The sequence below is a fragment of the Salmo trutta genome, chromosome 19, assembly GCF_901001165.1.
Source record: "Salmo trutta chromosome 19, fSalTru1.1, whole genome shotgun sequence".
In the NCBI taxonomy this organism is placed as follows: Eukaryota; Metazoa; Chordata; class Actinopteri; order Salmoniformes; family Salmonidae; genus Salmo; species Salmo trutta.
Genome location: NC_042975.1, coordinates 48,675,230 through 48,690,048, shown reverse-complemented (window position 1 = coordinate 48,690,048; position 14,819 = coordinate 48,675,230). Strand labels below are relative to the sequence as shown.

Sequence of the window (14,819 nt, the reverse complement as noted above, 5' to 3'; positions counted from 1 at the left end):
CCGTGAGCGGAGCGGAGAGACTGTGCATTCACAGGCGTAATGAGCCATCTGTTCTGTCACGCCACCGCAAAACAAATGTCATCAAACCCTTCGCTCTCTACCTTCCCTTTTCGCTCCTCTCTCACCTCCCTTTCTTTCCAGGTAAACTGTGGAGCTTTGTTTGTTCTGGAAGCAGGAACACCTTGCTAATGCGAGAGTGTGTCGTGCTCCGTCGACAGCTGCAGCCACATCACACATTGTTACAGTTGTATCAGATTTTCCGAACGGAAATTGGCTCACACCTGTCAAAGCCACAGAGCTGGGGCGTGTCATTGGAGCGCTCCTTCTGCTGTTGTTGCCTCTGTTCTGTTACCTCTCCTCTTCCAATTCAGTTGGAAACTGATCTCCAACTTCACTGTAAATGACATTGTAAAACGAGATACAGGAGCAGTTTTTCAGTAGCACTTTAATGTTGTCAACCTTTTAAAAATGATAGTGACAGCGACAATACATATGAGAGAACAGAGTTTAAATACTTTAGCACATTAAAAGAGACATGGGGTTCCAGTACAATTGGATGGCACAGCAGAGTGTGTGAAAACATGCAAGTTCAGTTGCGAGGCTATCCCCTGCCCAGTGTTTTGGGAGGGGTTCTTATTGAGGAGTCTCATATTTCCTGTAAGCAAGTACTGTAGTCCTTAAAACACCCAGAAACCCATTCCAGACATACACAAGAGGCGGGAAACAAAACTGCATCAGGCCCTCTGGCTGAGCAAAACTCGAACATGAGTACAAAAAGGAAAAAGGCAACCATTTCTTTGGGCTCTACACCGGAGACCCTGATTAAGAACACACATCACAATGGAACGGCAAGTAGAAAGAACAGGCTGCTGCAAAATATTTCAGTAGCAGCAGACGGGAAAAAAAACGGGACAAATATAAATAAATGAAGAAAATGGGGGTAACCCATTAAAACCAATCACATCCCCAAAGCAGACCTGAAACAGCACCCCCCCACCCACTCGGAAGAACCTTTACATCAACCTCAGGTGAGAGGAAAAATACAGTGAGTAGAGTGTTATATAGTGCCCAGTAAAGAAATGACTCCATTAATATACTGTGCATATCAATGTAAATACTGTATATATATATATATATATATAATGTCTCTGCAGGTGACCACATCAAAGATGGTGAAGATGATCCCTCTAAGGCTTTCTGGGGATGAGAACGCTATCTGGTTACCAAGACCACAGAGTCCAGCCATGCCTTCGAGGAGTGCTGACTGACTGCTGTACATGCCAGGACTCTGAGGCAGAAGGCAGCAGTCTGTTTGTACACGGAAGGGTGCGTGGGGTTATTCCTCACTGGTGGGGCTCGGCTCATCCCCAGCCCCAGTTTCCTGTGTTACTGCATCTCCCGCCCCCTCCGTTTCTTCCACTGCTTCCTTTCCCTCCTGTCTCTCAGCGCTCTCTCCTCCTTGGACACCAGCACCCTCTGCTGGTACAGCCTCCTCAAAGCCCGGGCCCTCCCCCTGGGGCCCGTCCCCATCGTAGATGATGTCCTCGGGGTTTGGGGCCGGGGGGCAGAACTCCTCGTCAGGGAGAAGCTGGCGGAACACCGCCTCGGCCTGGAGAGAGAGATGACAACACACACACACAAACACAAAGACGGGTGAGGACAACTCAATCTACACCAGCCCCATTGGACAGTACACTTCCAGGCTAGTGACGCAAGTCATCGTTAGCCAATTATTTGCTCGATTTTTAACAATGATATAAACGTTAAAGAACGCAATTCTTACAAGTTTAGCGTGACAGTAAAAAAAAATAATAATAATATCCCCGGGACATTGTCACTTACCAGTTTAATGGAGTGGTCACTGCCCAGGGCGGTATCAGGGCTGGCACACACATGTACGTTACTGGGCAGGTCATAGCTGCTCCTGTCCACAGCAGAGGTGTCCCTCATGTTGAAGTACAGGGCCCACAGCACCGTCGGTCCCCTGCTCTCCTCCTCTCCTGGATGGGGAAGGACCGGCGTCATGAATGTAACGTAGTGTTCTGATTTCTACGGAGAGCCGTGCACGGACAGAAGTCGCACTGAAGATCAATGGAGGAATCATTTGATATAGTTGAAATGTTTCGGGAACGTATGATATATATGTTACTGCTATACGGATGCAGCTCATGTCTGCCGTTGAGACAAACTCCCGGAGTACTAGATAACAGGGCATTAGTAACAGTAAGCTACCGAACAATTGAATCATTAATGCAATTCATTTTTTCAGGTAGAAATGCTCGGCCATAATGGTGCCAATTTAGTCTTGTAGGAATATTTCCTTCAGTGTTTGAGAAAGAGACAGGAACTTAACAGGCTCCTTTCAACACAGCTTATCTGTGGGGAAGCATGATTTCTGTTAATGGGGTGACATTTGGTTTGCCGACAAGGCACATGGAAAGTGTTTCTTGACACTCTTTGATCGGTCCGTGAGTGAGACTTGAAGCGGTCAAACAAAAACGAGAGAGGATGATTTGGAGCTGCAAGAAGGCTCCTGGTTTTCAAAGCGTAAAACCGTCATTCTGTATCATTACCCTTTAAAATGTAAGGGACCAAAAAAAGGTACCCAAAGAAAGAGAGAGAAAAAGGTGTCAGTCTGAAATGTCAGTGTGGTCATTACCAAAATGTCACACAATTATAATATGTGTTACTTTTCCTGCCTTGGGTAGCAGAGTGATTTAGTTAATTTGGAGAGCAGCAGAGGTGTGGCACCATCAACGTGACGACACTTCAAAAGGCCACCCAACCTCAAAATACACCCCTGTCCATCCACACATCTTCTCCATACACCCACACACACCTGACCAAATACACCCCTGTCCATCCACACATCTTCTCCATACACCCACACACACCTGACCAAATACACCCCTGTCCATCCACACATCTTCTCCATACACCTACACACACACCTGACCACATACACCCCTGTCCATCCACACATCTTCTCCATACACCCACACACACCTGACCAAATACACCCCTGTCCATCCACACATCTTCTCCATACACCCACACACACCTGACCAAATACACCCCTGTCCATCCACACATCTTCTCCATACACCTACACACACACCTGACCACATACACCCCTGTCCATCCACACATCTTCTCCATACAGCTACACACACACACACACACACACACACACACACACACCTGACCAAATACACCCCTGTCCATCTACACATCTTCTCCATACACCTACACACACACACACACACACACACACACACACACACACACACACACCTGACCAAATACACCCCTGTCCATCCACACATCTTCTCCATACACACACACACACACACCTGACCAAATACACCCCTGTCCATCCACACATCTTCTCCATACACCTACACACACACACGAGCAAATACACACCAACACACACACCAACACAAACAACACCTACACACACCTGAGCAAATACACAACAACGACACCTACACACACACCTGACCAAATACACACACCTGACCAAATACACACACCAACAATGACACCTACACACACACACACCTGACCAAATACACACACCAACAACGACACCTACACACACACACACACCTGACCAAATACACACACCAACAACGACACCTACACACACCTGACCAAATACACACCAACAACGACACCTACACACACCTGACCAAATACACACCAACAACGACACCTACACACACCTGACCAAATACACACCAACAACGACACCTACACACACCTGACCAAATACACAACGACACCTACACACACCTGACCAAATACACACCAACAACGACACCTACACACACACACCTGACCAAATACACACCAACAACGACACCTACACACACCAACAACGACACCTACACACACCTGACCAAATACACACCAACAACACACCAACAACGACACCTACACACATCTGACCAAATACACACCAACGACGCGTTATTAGACATCATTGTTTAGTTTTTCCACACAGCTCCGTCACAGATGTGAGAAATGTCAGATTAGCATAGAGCTGTGCTCCTGACGGGGCCCTCCACACGCCTGGAGCTTAACACCCCCAAATATCAGCCACCTCTAACACCCACTGGCTCTCTGCCTGGGCGGCCTGCCACCACACATCAACACAGTCTCTTCTGGAATGCATTCGTTCTTAAAAACACCAGATTTCACAACGCTGCATTGGTTCAAACTGTCATTTTCCAACGAAGTGGCTAGTGCAGGATCATCTAGAGTGGTGGCCAGTGGGATCATCTAGAGTAGGGGCCAGTGGGATCATCTAGAGTAGGGGCCAGTGGGATCATCTAGAGTAGGGGCCAGTGGGATCATCTAGAGTAGGGGCCAGTGGGATCATCTAGAGTAGGAGCCAGTGGGATCATCTAGAGTAGGAGCCAGCCCAATCCAACCTGTCCTCATCCTGCTCATAGATGTGCACCTGCCCCCGACTGCTCCAGCCCAACCCCGAACCTTCTGCAACCCCCCCCCCCTCCCCCCCCAGAGCCTCTGCTGTGCACCCCTCCACTCCATGTCCCTCTCCAATCCCCCCCCCCCCCCCGCACCACCACACCTCCTACCCAGTGGATGAATGAGGAGCCGCCAGCCAGCCAGGTGACTTTGTCTCTTTGACCTGTTCTGGCCCACTGCTCCCCTTATCTAGTGATTCATCCTCAATAACTCTCACAGTATTTGTTCTGACATTTTAATTAAAATACTACTACCTCATTCCTGTGATAAAAAGGGTGGCGTCACAGAGCACAGCCCCACACTGCACGGCGATGGCCTACCACCTGAGAGACTCGTGTACACACACAGGCAGGGAGAAAGCAAAATGAAGGAACAGAGACAGAGATGGGCTGAAAGGGAGAGAGATTTTTTTTTTGAAAAAGGGGGAGCAGAATAAGAGAGAGATGATGAGTCAGAAAAGAGATGTGGTGGAGAAAAGGGAATGAGGATGTCAGAGAAAGAGGAGACAAGGAGAGGGATCTCAATCACGCCTGTCACTTTCATGATGACCTTGTCTCACAGCCGTAGAGAAACAGCAATAAAACAACAAATGGCTTCAAGAGGCGATTGTGGATCTCTGTGTTGGTTTCGGTCAGAATGGAGCTGCTATTTTAACTGACCTCAACGAGGTTTGAGAAAAGCCATAACCTACCACGGACAGAGCAGATCCCTGCCTCAGTAAAAACAACTGACTACTCCAATATATTAGATTGATCTGCATTAAGTAGCAATAAAGGGTTTCAAATCCAAAATGGCAAAAGTTATTGGTTCTAGAGGCAAATTCGTTCCCCATGAGGAGACAGACTCATAAATTATGAGTCCAGGCCAAATGGGATGCTGGAGCTAATTAAACATTACATTTCCATTGCATTCCTTGCTAAGTAAATACTGCGCCCAATTCTGTTCTGTAGGTAGAAAGCCAGCATGAGGGTTTGCGCTCAGGCTAGAATGAATGTGGCCGGTGTGTGAGAGAAAAAGATTAATCTGTTGAGTTCCAAAAAGGTAGGCTACTCACAATCAAACCATACAAAAAGGAAGCACCCAAGGAAGCCAAGATGATCAAATGATATGCTTAATTTAATCCATGCTCAAAAAGATCCATGCTCATGTTCTGTATGTTAAATGTTTTGTTGTTGTTGTTGACAAAAACAACGCAGCTTCATGACAAGTAAGAACCCTAAGGATATAAGCTAGGTCTAGGCAAACATCTCTAGAGAAACACGTTGAAACAGAACATCTATAACTCGGCGTAATAAAGGAGGTTCCGTCCGAGGTCACGTGCTAATTCGCCATCAAGGAACCAAGCCGAGCCTGACAGAAGGTAATGGGAATCAATGGGACAACGGGCTAACGCCAGTTCGGCACGCAGCCATCAATATCAATCATCTGTATTACTGATAACGTCTCAAAGCAAGCCCGACAAAATGGCAGCGCATTCTCACCCAACTACAAACTAGCCTGATCTTTCTTCTTTAGGAATGGATATCACGAGGTACTTAGAACATCTGAGCACATTATTCTGAATCAAGTAGTGACAGTGATGTGTGAAGGTGATGGTATGTAAATCGAGCCAGGAGAGAGGTTAGATGGATATTTGACGGTATAAAAAAAATAAAAAATAAAAAACGGGGTCAAGTGAGCGTTTCCTACTGTACCTTCTGCGGGTTCCTCTCCAGGACTAACTGGTGTGTAGAAGAGCCTGGACACCACAGGAGCCAGGTCTTCTTGGGCAGAGCCAGAGGCAGAGGAACATGTCAGGTGCACCAAATCTGTGTTAGGAAGGTAGAGACGAAGAGCACACATACAACCCGGTGTTATTAGCCAAGCAGAATATCATTGTTGCTTCATTAGCAGATGTTGTCCTCCAAGTCCACATCAGCCCGTCTATCCTGTAGCGTGTGAGAGGGACCTTCCCTAAAGAGATGGAACATTGTCTAATTACTCTCCACAGTCAGTTCCCTAACAACCTGTTCCTTAACACACTGCACAGCTAGGCCATATCAGTATCTCCTCTGCAGCATGGCTGGGACTGTTCCATGAAAAGTGCCCAGAGAGGATGGGGTTGGAGGGAGCTGGGCTTTGGATGCATGGTGTTGGACCTCAGAGGGGGAAGAGGTGGTTTCATCTTCAAAGCGTTCAGCCCCAGTCCTGCAGGGCGGTATTGTGAACACCATGTTAACGGTGGCAGCACTGGGATCCAGAGAGTAGGATCCTGGGCAATCCCAAGAGCTCAAGACAACTGTAGGGCTCCTTCTCTCCTTTTTGTTCTTTCTCGCAGGTTGACAGGTTTTGGGGGGGGTTCAAAAGGAGCAACTATAGCATTGGGAACCAGATAGCTCCTGACTGTGCCGTGCTGGCTGGGGGGGGAGGTGTAGAGGGTGGATGGAGGATACAGGCCTCCCCAGTGGGATGAGAGGTGCATCATTGGCCAGAGGGTCCATGGAGATACTGCTCAGAGGACGTATGTGACACTCCACTCACACTGGGACTCTGGAGGCCCTCCACTCTGTCAGCTCAGGGCCCAAACAAAAAAGACCAGGAGAGTTGGGAGGATAGACATTACTCTGTTGTACAGCAGGGCTGTCCACTGAGACACTTGATGCTCGTTCTGTGGGACACTAACCTAGCGGATGGAGAATCGGGTGCATATCTGCTGTCTTCAGGCCTTTAAGTTTTAAAGTAGCCAGGGAGAGAAGACTTTACTGTTAAGACAGCTCATTTCATGGCCAAATTTCCATTTGAAAATGGCAAAACACCATTGTTCCCATTGGGTTGCTAGTTCAAATCCCAAGAAGCCATGTTGCCCTTGAGGAAGACACTGATCAGATTGGCCTGGTACATATTCATCAGTATAAATAGGTATTCTGTAGACTGTAAACTCTGCAAGTATCATTCAATGCAGATGAATGGTTTACCTTTTGTGTGTGTGTGTGTGTGTGTGTCGCAGGCCTGTCAAGCTCATCATCATCTTATGATTGCAACTGATCCACTCAGGTAGAACTACATTACTTAAGGGATGCTACAGCTATCCATCTCCATCCTCTCACACACACACAGTAGGAGCAATGGCTCCACTTCACAATTCCATCATTCCAGACTCTATTCCTAGAGTGAGGGAGTGGACTTCCGCTGATTACTCCTCTCTCGCCCACAACCAGCTCCCCTATGGAGATGGTCACTGGGCAGCTGTCACCATTGCTCATCTATCTAAGTGTGATGACTGACTGGGAAATAATACCAGGATTGCTAAAAACAATAACACTCATAAATAACACTACGGTTAACGATGGAATCATCATCATCATCATCGTCGTTGCTACTGGAGCCACAATTCAAAGGGAAAACCGGGTCATATTTCCAGCTGTCTGAGCAACTGATTCAGTGACCCGGTAAAGCAGCAGCAGTTTGACCCAAAGCTCTATACACACACAGGAGATGGAATGTTCAGAGACGCCATCATTCACTCACCCCACTTCTCTCAGTCTTGGTTTTCAATCTCATTTCCTCCATTAATTCTAGTCTGCCTTTACAACCCTGATGTCAGCTGGTCCGCCAGAACAACTGCCTCCTCTAAGCATCGTCGGAATTAGCTTTCTAAAACAACGGCCCTCTATGTAGATGGCGCTGCCTAATACGACCCCCCCCCCCCTGTCCTGGGCAGTGGGTGGGTGAGAGGGGCGAGTGGCCGGGGTGCAGCTGGACTCACAGGTGTCTAGCATGCAGGTCATGGTGGAAGAGCAGAGCTCTATGATACGGACCAGGGGACCACCAGGCTCCACGGGAGGCACAGTGACCAGGGAGATCTACAGTGCATATAGAGACAAGACAGGTACGTTAGACAGACAGGTACGTTAGACAGACCGACAGAGAGTTGAACCACACAAAGTGCAGTGCTTCCGTAAGGCACTCACACACACAGCCCTAATGAAGTGTGCAAGACAATCCTAAAGCCTATTACCAAACTGCAGTTCTAAGTAATGGGATCCCTGTAATCCTTTTATATGAATCCCCTGGATGTTATTATAATGTCCTTCCTGGCTGGAGCAGAAGTGAAATCACTCCTTTTTAATCAAGTGGACAAATTTAAGGAAGGAAAGTCAGTTTCTCCCATGAGGGGGAAAGCAGGGGACAGAGACAGCCAGGGCCAATCTCCCCCTTGTATCTGCCTCGGTCCACACTGTCATTCCACAGGACCATCCAACAGCTAATTACAAAGAGACCATATTTAATTACGTTTTGTCACACAGTCATGTAATATTCCATTTCCACACTGTGTCAAGACACAGAAATTAATTTCATATTCTCCCTCCTACCTAATGAGCAGAAATTACACACGGTTTTCCCTCTGTCCTTTGTGAGTGATATTCAAAGCCGGATTTCAGCCGGGGAAGAAAAAAAATAAATAACAAACTTGTGCCATGAAAGAAGGGATGAAAATTCAATGGATATATTCTCTTTATGCAGACACATTAGGGAATTGGATTGATCAGATTTCATTCAACGTGTTCTATGCCATTATTCCATGTTTTTCATATCCATATCGAAGACTGGCACTCAAATTAGCGTACCTAATGCTAGCATGTCAATTCCCATTCTCCAGCCGGTAGGATTATTTTATCAAATTCCAAACCAGTCACAACAAACAGCATTAGAGGGGGCTTTCATTGAACTGGTTACTTTTTCCGCAATTTATTTGGAGATCTTAAATGGTAGACAGCCGCACGTCAGAACTATTGTAATGATCTCCCAAATTAGCTTTGATGTTTTGCTGTTTCTTCGCTGAGAACTTGGACGCGGACCAAGAATCTATACAAATGTGATAGAGCATAAAATATAATGTAATGCAAAACAACAGGAGTAGCAAAAATGCAGGCTCGGCAGGAATACCGCTAAGCCACACTGGATATCTGAATAGCATTTAAATGTATTTTGTGCTTGTAAAAGGGGGGGGGGGGGGGATGTGTGTTCCCTTTGAATATGTCAAAACATCTCTTTGTGTGGGACACAGGATAGGGGATGAGCCATATGGAGAACAACAGTATACTACCTGCTGTTCAGAATCAGATGGCAGAATTGACCGGTCTGTGATGAGAACAGCTCTGGATATCTGCCTGTGAAAAGAGAGAGGATGGATGAAAGAGAGGAAGGGGGGGGACAACAGTAGAGAAAGAGAAAAAAAAAACAGCAGCACCAATATTATTAGATTATTACTGCACTGTTTTCCTTTCTCTTTTTTGCGGTAGATTTTGGCTGTGAGACAGTCCAGTCTGGGCCGTGCTACAACAGAACAGTGGCTGGGTTGGTTCTGGCCGGGCCGGCCCAGTCATTCTGCGCTGCCGTCTTTAAGAGCATTAGTCATGCTCTAATTGGGGTCAGTGGTGTAAATGTCAAGGTCTCCATTGACGGAGGCAGGCGGCGGTGTGGCGAGCAGAGCAGAGCAGAGCCCAGTCACCTGCAGCCAGGTCTGTGGAGTGTGTCTGGGATAATCAGCCCTTTCACCATGACACCACTGAAAAGTGTCCTACCGCACGAAGACCTGAGGAAAGATCCTCCGTTATCGGCACAGAGACCCCTCCTCCCAAGTTGACTTCACAAGAAATGTCACCTCTATGTAGGCTATGCACTGTTCTCACTAAATTAATGTGCTGCCTGAAACTGTAGGTGAGACCAGCATCAATGGCTAGGTAGAGAAGGTGCTGAGGAGGAGTATTGGGAGCCACTCTCACCTGGAATCCGTGTTCTTCCTCTGGTCTGCCCCAATGTAGCCATCCTCCACCACAAAGTGACTGCAGCTGATTCTCTGACCATGAGTGTCAATCACAGCTTTGCACCTTGAACAAGAGAAAAAAAAAGGAAAAAAGATTAAAGTAACTGTCCAGTGTTTCCAGATTTTTATGAAATATGACCAAAAATTGAGTGAAAGTTTTACTTATATTTTTTTTAATTAATTACCTTTTTAAATTATGTTATATTAAGTATGTCACCCGCACCCACCCGCAATTGCTAATAACCCATCTGCAACTGCCCGACTATAAACTCTTTCCATGAAAGCTGTGATCCCTTATTGATGTCACATGTTAAATTCACTTTTAAATCCACTTTTTTTTAAAGTTTTGAGACAATTGAGACATGGATTGTGTATGTGTGCCATTCAGAGGAGGAATGAGCAAGACAAAAGATTGAAGTGCCTTTGAACAGGGTATGGTAGTAGGTGCAAGGTGCACTGGTTTGAGTGTGTCAAGAACTGCAACGATGCTGGGTTTTTCATGTTCAACAGTTTCCCGTGTGAATCAAGAGTGGTCCACCACCCAAAGGACATCCAGCCATCTAGACACAACTGCGGGAAGCATTGGAGTCAACATGGGCCAGCATCCCTGTGGAACGCTTTCGACACCTTGTAGAGTCCATGCCCTGACAAATTGAGGCTGTTCTGAGGGTTAAACGGGGTGCAACTCAATATTAGGAAGGTGTTCCTAATGTTTTGTACACTCAGTTGTATGCGAGTGAAAATCGGAGGCCTGCACCTGATTCTAACCCGCAAATAGAGAAAATGTACAGTTCCAAATGTATCCTATTTGCCTCAGTGGGACGACTTTAACTTTTTCTGCCTAAGTCCCAAAAGCATTTGGTGATTGGCGTGTATTTGGCACTCATACAGTTAGGCCCTAAAGCTTAGGCTTACACACAAATGCCAGATACAAATAATGAAAGTAAAACTTCAATGTAGCCTATAGATATGAATTGCACTAAAACTATACATTTCTACCAGCCGCCCTTCATCCACACAATATTTCATGACCCTAAACCCTCCCCACGGATTTAACAGCGGGGACTGTGGCTTTATGAGTCAACCCGTGAACAGAATGGTGTGGGCGTATACTGGTCCTCAGGAGTATGCCATAAATATGTTGCTTAAGTCTACAGATGCGGTTTTGATTTGCATCCGTTGAGTGGCTACGGATACGACTTGTCCCTGACCCTTTTTTCCCCTGGATTAAAAAAGGTCCCAAAGCTTCTGCACATGTTCGGATCAAGTTCTGTGCATGCGTTTCTTTACCTATACATTACGGACACATTTCTTTGGTCTCCTTCCCTTCACATTTCTCACAGTCAATCATGAATGATAATTCTTACAAGTTTTACCAGTGAAACGTCCATGCAGCATCTACATACCATCCATTAAATCTCAATCGGTTTCATGGGGATATGGATTTAGATTTGGAGTTCTGCAGTGTTGTTCCGAAGTAGCGTACAGTGCTGTTTTGAATGATGTACAGTGTGCACGTTTTAGCATATCGTGTTAAAGGGACATTTCTCAAAATTTCTACTTCATATTCATCACCTCCAGCATCAACATATGTGAAAAGGACGCGTTTCTATGTTTTGTGGGGGGGGAAAAGATAGTGTTTCTAAATGATGTCATCAATGTGCGTCATGATTTTAACTAATTACGAGTAGGCATTGCCTGCTTTTTTTTTACTACAAAACATAGAAAAGCCATTTTCACATATGTTGATGTTGGGGTGGTGCCGTTTGAAAAATTGTGAAATTTCCCTTGAAGAAACTAACATAGCCTCCCTGTGTATTTTGCCTAGTGGTGCGCGCTGTTGAGTTTTGGCCACATGAAAGAAAAATGTAGTGGTGTTTTTGTATTACAGTAACATTATATTCTGTCATTGTGTGATCTTGCAGACATTGATTCAGCTTTGATCTAACTTTATTATTTATTATTAATTGAGAACCATTCCCCAGAGTGTTCTCTACGAGTATTTATTTTTAATTTAAATTGAACCTTTATTTAACCACGCAAGTCAGTTAAAAACAAATTCTTATTTACAGGGAACAGTGCCCTGTAAATACAGGGGCAGAATGACAGATTTTTACCTTGTCAGCTCGTGGATTTGATTTCGTTTACTGGCCCAACGCTCTAACCACTAGGCTACCTGCCGCCCCAGTAGAGCAGAGACTGTGCGTAAAGTAGAAAATAAACAAATAAACGCATGCGCAGAACATGATCTGAAGCGTCAGGACCTTTAGTCCGGGGGAAAAAAATAAGATCTGTGGCCACGTCATTTTTTTCGTTTGTTGACAACACAAAAATAAACACTCCATTGTTATACCAAACACCTTTACCGACCTGAGCTGTATGCTTCATGAGATGGTATTAATTAATGACCTTTGTCAAGAAAGGGAATACAGTTGGCATCTGTGCCTCAGAACATTACAGCCTATAGTCCAGCACAAAAGAGAAGGATTGTTTTGGCAGCTTCTCAATGCACCACCGTCGAAACAAATACAAATGGCCTGGGCTGATTCATTAATCTTTGTAAGAAAAGCCAGAGTTGAATACGTTCTCTTTTTTTGTCCAAACAATGCAAGCACAAAACAGAACCCAAAACATTGGCCAGATTGGTGCAATCTGTGAGTTAGCCAGTGTGAGCGAGGTGAGGCTAGGAGAGGCAGGACGAGGGCTCTCTGAGCCCCCTGTCCTGGGCAGCAGCAGTGTGACCTTCCTGCGTTGCTCCTCTCCGACAGAGGGGGAACGGTGGGGAATCTGTCTGCTTGTTATGTCAAGAGTTATAAATGTGCTTTATAGGGCTCATTATCCAAACTAATGGGCTTGGGGTGACATCCTTGAAATGGACTTTCACAACACAATAAAGGAGAAGGCAAGCGGCACTCCAAAACGCTCGCTCCCACCCCCCTCCAAACCCGCACCCCTCCGAATAATCCTCACCTAGGAGAGATTGACTGCAGGACGGACTGTTTATGTAAATGAAGATTTATTTACTAGGAGGGGGCTTGGCAGTGGGAGCTGGCAGTTCAAATCAATCCTAAACCAATGGAGTGGGATATGGGATATAGGAGACGGGATACAGGCCACAACCTTCACATCCCTGAGAGAACACCCACTGTTTCTTGAAGCAAAAAATACTGCACATCCTGGAAACTACCTTCATGAGTGCTATATATCTAAATAAACATAACTATTTTCATCTTAAATAGGAGGATAAAGTAAATGTGCTTCAACACTAAATGTATATCCACTGTCATCCGCACACCTGCAGGCATAACCTGAGCCGAGACATAAAAAAAAAGGTAAGGTCCAGCTTGGAAGTAACCACTAATAGTATGATTACCGTCCCCCTACCCACAAGGCCACGGCAGGCTTTATTGATCAGAACTGTAGTTGATAAACAGTGTTCATAAAGCACGCAGGTCATACACATAGCAATCATGGTCACAGCCTTATACACAGTCATGCACAGTTACGACTTTGATAAACATCTCAACTGGAAGGAACTCTTTACTTCGGCCAAGTGAAACAAACTAACTCTTCCCCCACATGACTTACTGGACATTACTGTCACAGTCAAGTTCTCCTCTGTTGGAAGTGACTAGGATCAAAGCGCATTAAGACTAAGGGATGGATAGTGACAGGAGTGAAGCGGCTGGTCAGTGGAGTCAGGAGAGACAGACAGACAGGCAGGCAGACAGACAGGCGGTGCAGGTGTCTGCTGTAGTAGTATGGAGGAGCAGGTCCAGGACAGGATAGGACAGACAAGTGGCAGCTGGGATGTTAGGTCACATCATCCACTGCTGGTGCTGCATTATTAATCTCCCTCTACCCTTTTCAGCTTTATGTATGTAATAAGAGGAGACATAAGGAGGTAATTTATGACGCCGGGGAAATTAAAATCATTGTTCAGCCTGGCAGACACCTTGCCATTTTTTTGTATTTTTTTTCACCTTCGCAAAACTTTTTCCCCCACTGATGATGAATTAGGCTTGCCTTGGAACAAGGAGCAGAGTAGACACCTGTGCGGCGCACGTGGAGAACGGCGCGGCCCTCTAGACAACGCCTCACCGCTCGTTTATGGACTTCTCTCTAGCGCTGACTGACATGGCATTGGATCAGCTCCAACCTGAAACGCCGTTCACACAGAAAACTAGGAGAGACCGCGGCTGGTTCTGACTCGGGTCTGTGCTTTAGCGCTTGCCATTGACTTTGCACGTATCAATGTGTTAAAATGGCACTTCTGACTAGAGGGGACGAGTCAGTGTGTGGCGCGCATTAGGATTCGCAGAGCGCTGGGTAGTAAGTAGATAAAAACCATGAACCACGAGCACTCTAGGAAATCCCAACCGGCTGCACGTGGATACGTCAAATGAAAAAGAGAGCCGTAACCAAAGACTTGAGTACCATTAGCATTTTGCACAAAGAGGGACACATTATCAAAGGAACTGCACTTTCCAGTCTGAGGTCCCAGAAGGCAGTATTT

The 14,819-nt window shown here is 46.0% G+C and overlaps 1 protein-coding gene across 2 annotated transcripts in view; it reads right to left on the bottom strand.

Moving 5' to 3' along the window:
• Window positions 1-427: 427 nt before the first annotated feature.
• The window catches only part of chm (CHM Rab escort protein), a 35,434-nt gene continuing 21,042 nt past the window's right edge, over window positions 428-14,819 (bottom strand). For both annotated transcript variants that reach the window (XM_029701560.1, XM_029701561.1), the window contains exons 10-15: window positions 10,263-10,367; window positions 9,584-9,647; window positions 8,243-8,339; window positions 6,192-6,305; window positions 1,843-2,000; window positions 428-1,609 (exon numbers count right to left, since the gene is read on the bottom strand). In XM_029701560.1, coding sequence (XP_029557420.1) covers window positions 1,337-1,609; window positions 1,843-2,000; window positions 6,192-6,305; window positions 8,243-8,339; window positions 9,584-9,647; window positions 10,263-10,367 — 811 coding nt within the window. In that variant the 3' untranslated portion in view covers window positions 428-1,336. The remainder of the gene's footprint in view (window positions 1,610-1,842; window positions 2,001-6,191; window positions 6,306-8,242; window positions 8,340-9,583; window positions 9,648-10,262; window positions 10,368-14,819) is intronic.